At 43.6% G+C, this 17,959-nt stretch overlaps 1 protein-coding gene across 1 annotated transcript in view; it reads left to right on the top strand.

Annotated features, from left to right (window-relative positions):
* Positions 1-17,959, top strand: part of LOC144773298 (uncharacterized) — a 247,026-nt gene that overhangs the window by 141,184 nt on the left and 87,883 nt on the right. The window contains exon 12 of the mRNA XM_078658242.1: positions 484-612. Within this exon, the coding sequence (XP_078514368.1) occupies positions 484-612 (129 nt within the window). The remainder of the gene's footprint in view (positions 1-483; positions 613-17,959) is intronic.

Raw genomic sequence — 17,959 nt, 5'->3', positions numbered from 1 at the left:
ACTTCTCATCTAAACCCACCAAATCAACTTTATTAAGGGAGAAGTGATTTCGTATTACATATTTATGAATTCTAAGTGGAGACAAGGAATGTCTTTTAAATCATGTTCTCAAACACTATTATTATACGCTGGCCAGTGTTCTTTATCAATGTCTCTAGGTTTTGTAATCGTATGACATACCTGATAAAATGCTGGTCCTTCAGCCAGCAGCTGAATCAAAATTAATATGTGCTCTCCAAATGAAGTAGGCACACCAACACCACTACTTTTGCTTAAAGGGCTCTCCTTTTTTTGATTATAGCACAAATGCATTACACATTCCCTCTGATTATGTCTGCCTGCTGCTCTGTGCCAAGCTACCAGAAGGTGAGTAACTGACTTACCCTGACTAGAGTGGTGGGTTCTGCCTGGCTTAGGTGCATACTCTCGCCAACCAGGAACCCCATTTCTAACAACCAGCCAAATTCTTTCTGCCTCCTTCAGATCCGCATGCCTGCTGGAATAAAAGGCCTGAGCTGGAAAGATGACCGTGGGCTCCTGTACAGCACAGAACTCTCTGTAGAAATCCCTTCAAGCGACTCTCTCCAGAAACTGGAGGTGGCACACTGCCAGGTATGTCAGCAGAGACAGAAAAACATGCTAGATAGCTCATACGGTAAGCATCAGCCCTACCAGGTACCTCATTTACTAGACACAACTACATCACCCACGAAGCCCAAACATTGCCTGGTGCACCAATCCCAACGTTACAAACTGTGCCAATTACATCACCTGGCTGGCACTAATACTGCCATGTACATCACTTACAAACACAGTCTGAAACCTCACCTGAGAGGCATACAACCCGAAGGTCACTTCAACTGTGAGGGATAGACTGCCAGAAACCTTGCCTGAGAGGCGTACATTATGCCACACACTTCGTACCATACCATGACAGGCCTTACAATACCACACAATGACAGGCCATACCATAACATAAAATGACAGCCAATACAATACCATACCACATCATACCATACCATACCATACAATGTCAGGCCATACCATACCATAAACCATAACAAACCTTACTATATAATGACAAGCCATACCATACAATACCATACAATGACAGGTCATTCAATACGAACTTTTGTTTTAGCTGTATTGTAGACATATTTTTCTTTTGTGTCGCCTTTGCACCCTCTCCCTACCACCCTCTGTCCTTCTGGCTTTTGACCAATCTCTCTGTTACCATAAAATACAATGACAGTCCATACCATACCGTACTATACAATGACGGGCCCTATTATACTATACTGTACTATACAATGACTGGCCACACCATACAGTACTTTATTATACAATGAAATCCATACCATACGATACTTACCATTCCATAAAATAAAATGACAGGTCATACCATATGGAGTGTGCATGCCACTACATTTTCATACTTTTGTTGTTTTAGTTATATTGCAGGCATGATATCCCTTTGTGTTTCCCTTTCTCCCTCTGTCCATGTCCCTTTGCACCCCTCCCTCTGACCCTGTGGTTTTGATTACTCTCTCTGGCGCCATACCATACCGTTTCATACCATACCAAACTATACAATGACAGGCCATACCATACCGGACTATACTATACAATGACAGGCAATACAATACCATTCCATACCATAAATTGACAGGCAATCCAGTGCCATACGATGTCAACCATACCATACCATAAACTGTAACACACCATAATATATAATGACAAGCCATACCAAACAATACCTTACAATGACAGGTCATTTAATACAGACTTTTGTTGGTTTAGTTGTATTTTAGATATAATATTCTTTTGTGTTGCCCTCTATATCTCCATCCTTGTGCCTATGCACCTCTTCCTACCACCCTCTGTCCGTGTTACTTTTCCTCAATCTCTCTGTTACCATACTATACAATACCATGCTATACAATGTCAGGCCATACCATACCATGACAGACCATACCACACTGTACTATACTATGACAACCCATACCATACAATACCAAACCATACCATGCTATACAATGACATACCAAACCATATCATACCTTGAAAGGCCATACCGTATGATACCATACAAAACCATACCATATCACATCATGACAGGCAATACCATACCATCCAATGTCAGGCCATCCCATTTCATACCAAACCATACCATACCGTACTCTACAGTGACAAGCCAAACCATACTATAATGTGACAAGCCATTACATGTCATATCATACTAAACAATGACAGCCATACCATGCTATTCCGTACAATACAGTGGCAGGCCATACCATACTATACTATGCAGTACAATGACATACCATACCATTCTATTCAGTGACAGGCCGTGTTATATCATACCATACAATACTATACAATGACGGGCCATCCCACAGAATACCCCACCATACCATACAGTACAATGTCATGCCGTCTCATACCATAACCTTCCATTCCATACCATAGCACAACCTCATCTTTCCATTCCATACCTTATAATGACAGGCCATACCGTACTATACCATACTGTACAATGACAGTCCATACCATACCATGGTATACCATCCATACCATACCATGACATGCCATTTCATATCATGCCATACAATGACAGGCCATACCATACCATTCCATGCTGTTCCATTTCATACAGTACGATAACATTGACAAGCCATACCATATGATACTATATGATACAATGAAAGACAATACCATACCATGCTATATGATGATAGGCCATACCATGCCATACCATACGATACCACAGCATACCATAACACGCCATACCATACGACACAATGTCCGGTTATACCATACAGTATCATACAATATTTATAATGACAAGTCAAAACATACTATACAATACCATGCCATACTATACAATGTCAGGCCATACTTTACCATACCCTGCTATACAATGACAGGCCATACCATGCCATATTATATAATGACAGGCCTTACCATGCAATGCCACTCAATAGCATACCATACCATACAATATAACCCCATTCCATAACAGGCCATTCCATACCACACAATGTCTGGTTATACCATACCATATATTACAATATTTATAATGACAAGTCAAAACATACAATACAATGACAATTCACACCATACCAATGTCAGGCCATACCATACTATACCGTACCATGCTATACAATGAAGGCCATAGCATAACATACTATATGACAGGCCTTACCATACTGTACCATTCCATGCCATTCAGTAGCATAGCATACCATACCATACGCTACCATACTATACAATGACAGGCCTTACCATACTATACCATGCCATGTCATACAGTAGCACAGCATACCATGCCATACAATACAATGCCATACAATGTCAGGTCATACCATACCATTCAATGACTGGCTATACATACCATACCATATCATGCCATAATATACCAAACAATGATTGGCAATAACATACAATAGCATACTATAAAATGCCATGCCTCACCATGCTATACTATGCCATACAATGGCAGAGCATACCATACCATCCAATGTAATGACATCCCATACCATAGCATACTATACAATAACAGGTCATGCTTTATAATGAAAGACTATAATATATATAACTGCGTTATACACTGAAAAGCTATACAATACTTTACTATACACTGATAGGCCATACCATACTATACTATACAATGACAGCTGTCATAGTATGGCTTTACCATACTATGCCATGCCATACAACGACAGGGCATACCATATCATGCAATGTCATGTAATACCATACCACACCATACCATACAATGACAGGCCATACTATACCATGTCATACCATACTATACTATATCATAGCATTCCATACTATACAATGACAGACCATACTATAACATATCATACTATACAATGACAGGCCTTACTATACTATACCATGTTGTATAATGATAGACTGTAGCATACCATACTATACAATAGCAGGTGACACCATAGAGTATAATAATCAGCGGCGGCTTTCCTGCCATGCGAGAAGAAAAAACATAAAATGATAATAACTTTTAGTTATTACCATTATATGTTTGCTTTTCAGGCGGGCTGCTCTGCTCTCCGAGCAGGGTTAGAGGCGGAGTGGTTTGCCTACTCCTGAGTGCGCAAGACTGTTTGGTCGGCCCTCTCAGGCCGCCCAAACCAGTCATGCGCACTTTACCTTTCTCCATGCAGGCTGCAATACAGTCTGCATGAAGAATATGCCCCCCCCTCTAGCCCCTGGCTGAGCACCGTATTCCGGTGCTCCAGACCAATCACAATGCTGCATTACAGCATTGTGATTGACTTAGGGGAGGAAGCCTGGCTGCCTACTTCCTGTTCCTGTCGAATGCAGGAGTCAAGAAGACGCAGGACCCGGCCTCAAGGTAAGTTTAAAATTTGTGTTTTTTAATTAGGGCGACCCCAACCTGTGCGACCTAGCCCGCGACCACTCCCTCCTTGTGTGCCCCCCCCCCCCAGCCTCAAGTCATGCCGGCTGCAACTGATTATAATATACAATGAAGGGCCATGCCAAACCATGCCATCCTAAATAATGACTGGCCATACTATACCATGACAGTCTATTCCATGCCGTACCATAATGTACTTTACAATAACAGGCCACTCCATACCATACAGTGACAGGCCATAACATACCATCATTTACCATCCCAAACTATCCAATCAGTGGCTATGCTATACAGAGTCACTTACATTTTTTTTCATTTTTTTTGCTTTAATTGTATTACAGACAAGAAATTCCTTTGTGATGCTCTTTCTCCCTCCGTCCATGAGACTTTGCCTCCCTCCCACCCACCCTCTGTCCTTGATGCTTTTGACCACTATTTCTGTTACCATACAATCTCATAGCACACCACACACTTCAATACGATGACAGGTTATACTGTACCATACTATACCATGGAATGACAGGCTATACCACTCTATTCAATGACTTGCCATACCATGCTACACTATACAATGGCAAGCAATACCATATCATACTCTACCATACCATGACAAGCCTTCCCGTACCATAGTACACAATGACAGGCCATATCATACCATAACATACATACATAGGCCATACCATACTATACAATTAAATTCCATACCATACCATACCATGTAATGATAGGCCATACCATACTTTATAATGACAGATCATACCTGGTCATTCAATTGCATACCATGCTATACATTGGCAGGCGATACCATACCATGCTATACTATAAAATGGCATGTCCTACCAAAGCATATAATATATATAAAATGTCATATCTTACCTTACCATAAAATACAGTGACAGGTTATACCATGTGAAAGAAAGTCAGGGCATACCATATCATTCAATACTGTAGAATGATAATCCACACCATAACATACAGTGGCAAGCCATATCATATCAAACCATACCATACGATTCAATGTCAGGCCATACCATACAATAACATACTATATAATTACCGGGCTTTCCATACTAAACCATGCCATGTAATGACACGGCATACCGTACTGTACCATGCTATACAATATCAGGTCATTTCATTCCATACCATACTATACAATGACAGGCCATGCATACCATATCATACCAAAGTATACCATACAATGAGCAGCCCTACCATGCCATACCATACCACTTAATGCCATCCCATACCACACCATACCATACTATAGCATACCATAACATACCATACTATGCAGTGATAGACTCTGGGTATAATTGTGGCAATCAAAGGCTGTAAACAGAGCTCCCCAGCTGTGCGATCAATGCCATTTTATTGCTAGCTAATTATTACCACAGCAGAGTAGACAAGCATTAAAAATGCAATAGGGCTCAACTTTCATTAAGTTAGAGCCTTTTGCTTTGCTATACAATACCATTAGCAAAGCAAATGGCTTTAACTTAATCAAAGGCAAGACCTATTACATTTTCAATGCTTGTTTTTACTTTTTGCCATGCATTCTATAAGAGTACATGACACTGTATGGTTTCCCCAACCCCTGCGCTCCTCCTGCTGTCCTTTATTTGTTTCCCAACCCGCCTCTTATTTGTTTCACACCCCCACTCTCCTCCATCGTGTTGCTTGCTCTTCCACCCCTCTGCACTGTTTTTAAAAGGGAAAAAAAACGCCATGATGGGGTCGACACTGGCTGCGTCATACCTCTTTTTTTTTTTTTACTTCAACCATGTTGGACGCAACAAGTCTAAATAGCATTGACAAAGCCATTAGATCTCACACAGGCGAAAAATATTGGCTTTGCCAATGCTTGTTTTTAAATCTGTGCTGTGAGCTAAGCCTCAGTACTCCAATTTGCCTGTAGGCAGTCTAAAAATTAACCAGGTGGGAAACACATTGCCCCTCATGCACAGCACATTGTTTTGCCAAGTGCTCCAAGTTGTGTGAGGCGCCCTCACCCAGTCCTCATTTTTAGGTCTTGCAGAAATTCCTTTAGGGATACTTGGTGAGATATAAAGTAAGGGCTTTTAAAAGTGCACCCAAAGTGCGGATCAGGTACAGTGCATGTGAGCACAACCACGCGCATTGTGCACAGCTCCCATTTGCCACCAGACACTTCCTCTTCGTGTGCACGCTGCGCTCCGCCTCTGCTGCCACACGCATTCAGCTCACCAGGCGGCACACCCCCTCACCCCCATATGCTCCCTCACCAATGTCCTTCCCACCTTTCCTTTGATCTCCGCTTTTCTTTGAACTTTCAGCGCGAGTTCTCACAGGCTCCTCTCTGCCCCCTTCCTTTAAGGGCCAGCACAGAGCGCGGATCACTTGTTTATTTATTTATTTTTTTATACCCAACCCTGTCGCATACTATAGCCCAAGCCATCGTTGCTGCTTATTTATCTTATGCAACTATCAACCATTGACAAAGCCAATAGACCCAACTTATTGTCAGTATGCTGCTACTCGTTGTATCATATATCTGGATGCAATGACAGAAACAGCCAAAATACAAGTGGGGCAGCACACTAAGCTAAACACAATTTTAAAAAAAAATGCACGTTATTTAAGCCACTCCCTTTATTACATTACCCATGCTGCTGACATTATCCTTTCAATCCACTTTTTGCTGCTTGACTGTCCTCACATTTTAGCAAATTAAGGCATTATGTGGGGCTGTTAGGGCAGGACGATGGTAGGTGGTATTGCAAGTTATTTCACCCATCACCCCCTCTCAACTCATTGTAACCTCCTTCAGCGCTGTGCACCCCTTCACACACTCGCACATAGCTGACCATCGCTGCGTGCTCTCTTCAGAGAGGCCAGGTATTGGATGGGCGTGTCTCCTGTTAAGGGGCATCATTCATTCCAGTTACCTTACACAAGGTCACATTCATTTTTATTGTCCCGAGAATATTAGCTTATTCATACAGAACTATAGGATGTCGAGCGACTTCGTGACTCGAACCCGATTCCCAGTTCTAAAGTCAGCAGGTCTGGCCATTACACCGCATCCTGAGGTAAGGGGAGAGGGGCAGGCAGTGCCACATGGAGGCTCAGCTCGTCATGGGCAACCACGAGTGTACTGTATAAGGTGATGCCACGAGTCCTCGCTTACTTCCTGATGGCTCTGCGCACAAGGCATCTCTTATCCTTCTCTGTACATCTATCTCCCGTAGCGCCTCGCTCTGCACACAGCTGCTTTCTCCTAGCGCTGCCTGCTTCTAGCTCACTAAAGCCTCACTAAAGCTTGACGATGAGTTCAAGCGCAGTGGAAGACCTTTTACAATAGTTGACTAGTTATCTTTCATTTGTTTATTTGAGCATTTGGATGTTAAACAGGTACTGCTAATAAGGTGAAATATTTGCCCAGATGGTGTTACCGTGAGTAAAAAAGACAAAATAGTTAAGTAATATAACAAAATGTGTTGCATTATGCCGCATAATTAGCCTTTTTTGCCATATAATTTAGCGGCATACTTTGGTGCATCACTGCCACATAATCCCAGTGGTCCTAGATATAATGTTCTAGTTAGACCTCTATTTCTATGTCAGGAGAGTTTAAAAGCTCAGAAATAGACATGTGCATACTTTTGTAATCGTCTAGCGTAGGGGCGGCATGTCGGGGTCTCGCACATGACCTATTTTGCATCTATTTTCTCACATTTCGGTGGTTTTTGTAAATACAGTTGGGTAATTTAGGTGGCTCCTGGACATGTCACAGCAGCATCTTTTGGCGTCTCAGGTATAATCACCCTTGGATCTCAAGAGGCTAACTCTCAGGTCTCACCGGAGGGTCACTTTATTATCTCACGTGAAGGTCATTTGAGGATATAATGTGAGGGTCACTTTAAGAGCTAACATGAGGGTTATTTTATTAAATGCTTTAGATTTCACAGGAGGGTCTCCATCAGCCGGCCAATTAATCAATGTACTGGTACACTGCTTTTTCCCAGTGGCGATAGATGCAAAGCGGAAGTGTGCCTGGGATTTATTGAGGCTTAACAGCAGTGCAAGGTATAACTCGACGGACCGTCAAGGGGGAGCAGGGAGACTGGAAGCACATGCTTCAGAATATGAGCTTAAACTGTGTGCTCCTCAGAGCTGACAACATTACGCTTATCTGCCCCTTTACCCATCCCACACACACACAGCTACACACACACAAAACCACACACACACAACCACACACACAACCACACACACAGCCACACACACAACCACACACAGACAACCACACACACACACACAACCACAGTCACACACACAACCACACACACTACCACACAACACACATAACCACAAACACAACACACACAACCACAAACAACAGACACAACCACACACACAAACATAACACACACACATACAACCACACACACAACCACACACATAACCACACACACAACCACACATACAACCACACACACACAACCACACACAGAACCAACTGTCAGTGCACACTTTCACCAAGCACAGACACCACCAGTCATTAGTGCACGCTTTCACCGGGCACAAACACCAACAGCCGTCAGTGCACCCTTTCACCGGGCACAAACACCACCAGCCGTTAGTGCACGCTCCCACCAGGCACACACCACCAGACGTCAGTGCGCGTTTTCACCAGGCACACACACACCACCAGCCGTCAGTGCACGCTTTCACCAGGCACACACACACCACCAGCCGTCAGTGCATGCTTTCACCAGGCACACACACCACCAGCCGGCAGTGCACACTTCCACCAGGCACACACACCACCAGCCATCAGTGCACACATCAATTGTTAATGCATCCACAATTAACTATTGTAACAATAGCAGTATGGCGCACTTTACTTTTAAACATATTCATTTAAAGGGCAGCATGCCACCATTGCTACAAAAATAAATACACATTTTTTTGGCCTACAATTTATAGACTTTTGTTGCAATTGGTGTTGCAATGTTTAGCAATGCCAATAGCTCAAACGTAATTAATGCGAGACCTACTGCATTGTAAATGCTTGTTTAGCCATTGGCGCTTGACTTTCTGTGCAAGGTTTGTATATTGTTGTCATGTGACCCCCATGTTGTGTGTAATTACTTGAGAGGAAGCTGGTTATTCGGCCAACCTGCTAGGACATTCAAGGTCAAATGCAAACAAGGAAATTCATTCATTTCAATACATTCCACTGATTCCAGCGTAAATTCTCACAAGATACTCAACCGGTTTCCGCTCTTTTGAGCCCAGGCAGTCTGACAAGGAGGGACTCTGTACCAGTCATCATGTGCCCTTTCGCCAGGATTCCAAGCCGCCTCGTCACTTTCTTTGCGTGACGGACTTCAACTAAAAACGGATGTAAGACAATGCGTTTCAGGGCTGGGTCTGCTTCGCTTCAGCTGTTTGTTTTAGCTACTGGCGAAACTCGTCACTCGGGTTTGTTAAACTACATGCATTTTTGTTGTAGGATTTTTCAGTCCGAAACTGAAAGCGTGCGTAACCTGCCGTTGACAAAAGCCGGTCGAGATCCGCCCACGCTGCTCTCAGGATACAATCTCTCGATTTCATTTTATCAAGTTTTATCTTGCGAGTTCAGAAAGGTGCGGCATTGGTGAGCCAGTATTAAGGCAGACTCTAAGGAAAAGACAAAATGGAGGTGCAGACAACATTTGGAAGCAGGAAAGAGTGATATTTTGAAAAAGAAATCGAGGGAATTCATTTTTCCCCTTGACTTGCATTGGAATGGTGCAATTTTAGGCAGGAGAAAGCTCAAATCAAACCAGTTGTGGCTTAAAAAAAATCGAAATCTCTCCTGAATCGGTTAAGCATTTATGCTTCTAGACACAATGTATACAAAACAGCTCACTTGGGCCAGAGAACTCAATGCATCATGTACAAAGTATTTTTGCGTTCTGAAACCCAAAAATGCTTTTTGTGATGTACAAAGCTCAATTTGCGTTTCTGTGTTAACGAATTGCAAATTGGGTATTGCGATTTGATATTTGGCAGTGGCGTGTTGAGGGCATCCCTTCCTGATACCAAATTGGAATGGTATGTACATATGTTTGCGGCTGAAATACGTTTGCAAAACATTTGCAATTTACTGATAGTTGTAAGTTGGTGGCAACCCAAGGGATCCCCTTGGGACTCCCTTCCCTTTTGAGAATGGTTGGAAAAATATTTTTAGGAGCAGTTAGTGGTCCAAGGGACCACTGCATACTCTTAAAAATTGAAACTTCAAATTTTCAATTATTTTTGGAAACGCATACCATTTTTCTTTCAGAAAAATGGGCTGCCTTTGAAAAAAAAATTCTCGTTTTATTTGAAAGCAATCACAGGCATGGTGGTCTGCTGACCCCAGCAGACCACCATCTCTGTGATGGCAGCGAATTGTAAAGGGTCACAAACTGCAACCTACCTCATTAATATTCATGAGGTAAGTCTATTTGCGACCCACTACGAATAGCTAATAAAATTCAGAAGAGTTTCATGCATTAGGAATAGCGATTTCCTAATTGTGATTCGCAAAATATTGCAATTCTGAAATCGCTATTTCTTACTTTTGTACATCTAGCCCGACGTGAAGAGTTCGTAAGATGTTTCATGTCAGATGTGAGTAGCTCATCCAATCCAGTGACCCTGTGCTGCCCTGTGTCAAGTATGAGTAGCTTATCCAGCCGAGATTTCAAGCTGTCCTGTGTCGAATAAAAGCTGCTTTTCCACTCACCCAGTCCATTTATCGCACTTTTTCCCAAGACACCCTGGGGTTCAGTGCTTAATGTAAGTGTGCGTCAGCAGTAGGGCAAGCTGTTTCCACGAACAGCATGGCCAACTGCAACAGAAGCTTCGATCATACAAAGGTTGAGCAGTAGTAGAGCTAGATTGCCCTGCAAACATCCTTCACCTATCACATGAGTGCACACCTACTCTGTAAACATCCTGTGCATCAGTGATGCAAGCTTCCTCCACATACAGCTTGGACAAAGGAAGGGGATTATCACTTCTGAAACCTTTTTCCAAAATAGTTTAGGCAGAAGGACAGCAAGCTTCATCCAGGCACAGTAAAGTTAGCAGTAAGGCAAGTTTCTTCCACAACACCACAGTGCAAGCTTCTTCTGCACACAACTTGAATAGCAGCATGAAAGATTCCTCTGCAGTGGTCCTCCACACCATGGCAGACTTCCTCTGTATACAGGAAGGTCAGAAGCTTGCCAAGCATTTTCCACAGACTGTAAGAGTGGCAGTGGTACAAGCTTCCTGAACTCGCACATTGAACAGCAGTTAAAGGAGTTTCCTCTTCAACATGTCTTCAAACATCGCATAGGCAATGCCAGGTCAAGCTTCCTCTGAACACAAGTTCAGCAGTAGCACACACACTTTGCATAGAAGCAGAGCTAGAGTCTTCTGAAAACTTCCTTCACACATAGCATGAGCAGTATTGGGCCAGGCTTCCCCGTACTGGGTAAGAGGAGCTAAGGACAAGCTTCCTCGAGGAAAAGCATCGATAGCAATAGTGCATGCTTTCCCCATTACAGTTAGGTCAGCAGAAGGGCAAGCATTCATGCAAACAGCAAAAGCAGCAGTACCTCAAACTTCCTCCACAAACAGCAAGGTCAGCAGGAGTGGAATATTCCCACAAAAACAGCATGAGAAGCAGCAGTGCAAGCTTCCTACACACACAGCTTCAATAGCATTATGGGGGAACTCATTTGCAGTCATCTTTCACACATAGCTGAAGCAGCGTTATGGAAAGTGCCCCATACATACAATTGGGTCAGCGGTAGGGCAAGCATCCTTCACAAACAGCTTGGTCGGCGGTAGTGCAAGCTTCTTGAACACATAGCATGAACAGTGGTACAGAAGATTCCTATGCAAACTTCCTTCACACATAACAGGAACAGCATGAAGGCAAGCTTCCTCTACATACTGCAGATGCAGCAGTAAGGCAGAAGTAGCCGTGGAGAAAGCTTCCCTCACATGCAGCTTTAATAGCAATGAGGTAAACGTCCTTCCCATGTTTGATCAGCAGTAGGTTAAGTTTCTTCCATGTAGTGCAAGGTCAGCAGTAAGGCAAGCCACCTCATGCACAAGTACTTGAAATTTGAGTAAACTGACTGCGCCTACAATAATGCGTTGCGGAAGAATGGGAGCGACAAGTGGTGCAAAAGCAGGACCTCTTAATAGCATGGAGGACGCTGAAGTCTGATTTTGTGCTTTTAGAAAGCCTTTCACCAACTCTTTAAATCTTGGCCCCCAAACCTTCTGAAAACAAGGTGAAAATCATGTTACTGGCAGTGCACATGCAGTGCTTAATTTGAGCCAGTAGTTGCCGGTGTGGACACCGGCACATAAATGTGTTGCTGGAATGGAGTACTACCAATGAGCTTCATTTCCTCTGGTATAGTGCAAGAGTACTGAGTTTTAAATAGTGTGTTATAAAAAATATAGCCAGTGTCGAAAATATTCTCCTCATTTGCCCAGTTCACAGAGTCTGAGAGGGTTTATTAAGAAAATAAAAATGAAAAACACAGCATCAACCGACTTTGTGATCCCTTGCAAAGATCGGATGTTCAAGCTAAATTGAAGAAGACAAGACTCAGATTTATACCAGGTCGTAAAAATGTTTCTAGGTGTAATTCCATGAATACATCCTCACATAGGATGAAGGGAGGTGCCTAGCTGAGCTCATGGGAGCCGGGGAATGGCCTTCACTTAGAAATAATAATGTTTTTGGCTGAGCAAGCAGTTTCATGACTCTCGCCTAGATACCACATTAAAGGTGGGCACTTCCTGTGGGAAATGGTAGCCTGAGAAAGAAAATATAGTTGAAGCAGGTTACAGTTACGATAATGCAGGCAAAATTTGCACACCAAAATATTGTGTAGATAAGTATATATAAGTAAATATAGATTTTAGTATTCGTAACACCACATACAAGTACCACGACAATATATATTTTAAAGGCACGTAGATGTATAGTAAAGCATAGTAAATTTATATTTACAATTGTGCATCTACCTAGACAATATTTTTGTTAATCGATATTCTGTAATGATATTTTTTAGCATGATACTTTTGTGCTTGTTATTGCAACATTCAGCAGTTCCGCTGCCTGTCAATGGCCAAGCCTGCAGATGCCAGTAGACAGCCTGTTTCTCCTGTTCCAAATTTCACTGTTGGTTTTGGCTCATGTCTGGCAAATGGTGGACATAAAATGCACAGCGCCTAGCAAACAGCCAAGATGTGGCAGATAGAATTCGGCAGGCCAGATTTAGCACTCTCACCACAAAATAGAGTATTTTACCATCCAACTCTAAGTCACACTCATGGTGTGAGAACTTGGCCTGGTATATGATGTCCACTTACGTAAGTGGTACAAAAGGGGGTGGTGATGGACTTACGTAAGTGGGCACCTTGCACCAGTCCAGACAACCCTTATGGTGATTTAAGAGGTCAAAGATAACCTTAGAAAGCTCTCTAAGTGGTAGCTGTGGAGAGCAGCCTTCAGGCTTAGTCCAGAAGGAGTGTAAAGCAGCTTGTTTTTCCAGAATTGAAGGAAGTGACCCAAATAGGGTCACCCGGATCACTCGTGAGCACCTCTCGGCCTTCTGAACCAAATGAATAGTCGGTCGGACAGAAGAGAATATGAACCAAAATTATTTATTAGTATTGCTCTGCAGCGGAGCCCAGTCTCACCAGCCTCCTGAGATGGCTGTCGAGGGCCTGACTCCTGACTCCCCGCAACATAATATCAGATAATATACATTTCCAATTCCATAATAACACTCCCAGGCTGGAAAATTCCAGTCCAGGTATTAGCAAACAAAGGAGGCACAGAAGGATGAGCTACGGTCCTGGGACCGGGTACATGCTATCTCTGCTGCAAGAACGAAGCATGAGTAATAGGACAATAACATTTTCAGTTCTAACAGACCCTCCTTTTAGCATTCATTGCTAAATTGTATTATTACCATCAGGTAAGGGCCTTACAATTCTAAAGGAGGGAAAAATGTTCAGGCATAGGTAACATTTGCTAACTTATTTGCCCAGTAGCGAAAGTTAAAACTCTATGCGATATGTAATAAACACATTGCAAGGCTAGACATGCATTATTAATATTTAAAAATGCCCTTGTGAATGCACATCATATCCTGGATGTCTTGCATCATCATGGCCTTATTCTTAGAGTCATGTTCCAAGTGTTTGGGGTGAGCCGTCAACATTTGTACACAGCAGGCACAACAGGCAGGAAGGCAGTGTATGCACAGACAACATGTTAAAATTACACCAGCTATGGCAACCAGGGAAATGATAATCTTCCAACCCCATGATGCGAATAGGCTCCAAAACCACCCAGTGAGAGACCATGTGCCATTCTCCTGGTGTATGTCAGAGGCAAGCCTCTGGAGCTTCTGTATGGCAGCATATACATTCCGAGCATGGTCCGGTATGTATACACAGCAGCTACTTCCGACGACACAGCAGGCCCCACCTCTATCAGCAAGGATGACGTCTAGCACCATCCAATTTTAAGGGCAACATGTCTCGTAGCCTAGAGCTCAGCTGTATTATTAGTCAGAATACCAGCTGTTGCATTTATCACTCTTTCTACCACCTGAGTCAGTCTTCGAATATTGAGGCTATTGGACATTAGGCCCCAAAATGGAACAGTAACCTTCATAGCATCTGTGAACTGCTGCAATGTGGTATCTGTCTGATCTATGTCTGCAGTGTCAATGACTCATCTAACACATGACAGACAGACACCCCTGCCTTGTAGCCGGTGGTCCCTATGGTAGTTGGATGGGGCTATATGCACTGGGGGAAGGAGAAAGTAGAGATAGCATATTCCAGACCACCCTCGAGGAAGCCAAACATAGGCCTGGGACCCTCAAACAAAGTAAACATTGTGAGGGGAAGCAGACGTGGGCTATTTGCTGTGCTCAGTACATAGGTGTAGTTGCAATTACTCACCCCCACCCCTATTTTCACTTTTCCCTTAACAAAGAAACTCATTGTCATATTAACCACCGGCACTGGCATTGCCACTACAGGAGTAATATTGCGCATCTGTCAGTGACATTAAAATCCCAAAACTCATATCTCATTTTGAAGCATTGTTACATTTTGTTCTCTTTCGTAAACATTCATGCAAGATGTTGTTACATTTTGTTCTCTTTCGTAAACATTCATGCAAGATGTCGGAGACAAGGTATCCAATTTCCCTTGTTCCACTGGAGTACACCCTTGATGTACACGTATATACTCTATAAAGACTGTTTCATAGTCAACCAGCCCTCACAACTCCCGAAGTAAGAGAAAGGCATTGACCCCAACACATCATTCTTGTGTGTCACAGAAGGGAGCAGACCACAGATCCAGCAATTTGTGACGTTGGATGTACCATTCACCTGGTGTAACATTTGGAGGAAAACATTATCCATATATGTCTTTCAGTGTTGACCCTTGTGAGGAGCCAGTGTGACAAACATGTGCTCGGGGGAGGCGATGTTTTACCAATCAAAGAGTGTACAGGATATTTCTCTTCTAGAAACCACATTATTCCAAGTACTGCTAGTAGGGAAATTAGAACAATTATCAGGGAGACCACTTTACCCTTTTTCGACCAACTTGGCCAACCAATCCCATCCCTCTCCAAACGTGGAGCTGCAAAAGGCTGTTCCTCCTCAAAAATTGGGCGGCCAAAGGGATACATAGTGATCAAAGAAAATGAAAACGCAATGCAATGGTGTAAATGAAAAGGAAGTAGTAGGATGGGAACAGAGTTTCCAGCGTCCTTCTGTGCCTCGCTGGCAGACTCCTATTATTCATCTACGGTGGGGCAGTGCGATCGTGGCCCGTTGAAGAAATCCCACCTCGTCCAGGATAGGGCACCTCCCTTTTCGGGAAGGCACCCTCAGCTCATCCTGTTCAGTGTCTTGGACAATGAACCAATCTCCCTTTCCCTAAGCTATCGTTGGTACCACGGACAGGGTACATACACCCTATTCTTCATCCATGCAGTTCTTCCCTACTAATCTAACCTTTCCTTTGGTGCACTGTCCCCCCGTCGGGGGTACACATTGTACCTAGCCACTCGGGCACAGAGTGGTCAGTAAACAGGGGCCCAAATTCAAAGGGGACAAGAGACTGAGGCTAAAGCACTTGTGGGGCAGGTGGAGGACGATCTTGGACGGCCCTCACTCCTGGGGAGACCGCCTCATTCAATACTGCATTGTTCTCCTCCTCTGTTTGCACCAAAATCAGTCTGGCATCCGAAAAAGGGATGAAGTGTGGCACTCTCTCTGTCACCTATGCCATTGATCACCCATTGGTCATAGGGGAGAGGTAGCGGCACTGTGCGGCAATGGTTGGAATGGATCCAGTTCTTGCAGCCGGTCACTTTAACAGCACTCCTGGTGGCAAGAAGTACCTGCAGAGGCCCCTTCCAACGGGGCTCCAGGCTCCCTCGTCTCTGAAAGTGCAGCAAAAGGACAAAGTCTCCAGGTCGGATGGTATGCCCAGGCCCCTCTGTTGGTGGTGGTATCTTCTCTTCTATCTGTTGATGAATAGAACGCACATTTTTAGTCAATTCATAAAGATGATCCACTAACAGATGATACTCAGTGTCGGAAAAGTGCTTTTGTCGCGGGACACACCAAACATTTGTTGAGCAGAGGCATACGACCTCATATGTGGACAATCCTGTCCTAGTGTGAGACGTACCTCTGGTTGACAGAAGAGCTAACAGTAAAGCATCTGGCCACTTTAATCCTGTGCTTTCCTGAATTTTTGCCAGTTTCAGTTTCAGAGTACAATTGTACTTCTCAACCAAGCCTGTTGACTGGGGGTGGTGTGCAGGGCGAAACGTCTGTATGTGTGACCCATCACACACCAACTGGATGACTTTTCAAAGAAAGTGACTGCCATTGCCACTCCAAATCAAACGAGGCAAACCGAAGCGGGGAAAGAACTCCTTCAGGAGGGCTTTCGCCGTTGTCAAGGCTGTATTCTCCTTAGTGGGGTATGCCTCAACCCATTTACTGAATGTGCCAACAACCACCAACGCATATTTCAAATTGTTGACCCGCTCCATCTGAGTAGGGTTCATCTGAAGGACCTCAAAAGGGAAAGAAGGGGGTGCGAAATTTCCAGGGGGTGTAGGAGTGCCTTTCCCAGGATTCTACATCATGCATACCATACAATATTTAACCAAATGGGCAGCTATTTTTGGGATGTTATCATTCTGCCACACGAGGTCTAATAGTTTGCATATGCCCTTGGCGCTAATGTGAGCTGGCCCGTGCACCATAGTGACTACAGGGAGGACATTTCCTGACTTATCCGTCCAGCACCCATTTTTGTCTAAACGTGTTTTGCTTTCCTGCCATACTGCTAGCCCCTCAATCGTTGCCTCACTCTGTATTTATTTGACAATATCCAGTATATCCTCAAACATAGTAACTTCAGGTTACCATCTAGCAGGGCCTGCCACAATTTCTTTTTCATTTTTGTTTGACC

Source organism: Lissotriton helveticus, chromosome 1_1 (assembly GCF_964261635.1).
Source record: "Lissotriton helveticus chromosome 1_1, aLisHel1.1, whole genome shotgun sequence".
NCBI lineage: Eukaryota > Metazoa > Chordata > Amphibia > Caudata > Salamandridae > Lissotriton > Lissotriton helveticus.
Note: the sequence above shows the minus strand (reverse complement) of the source record. Positions and strands in the feature narration are given on the sequence as shown.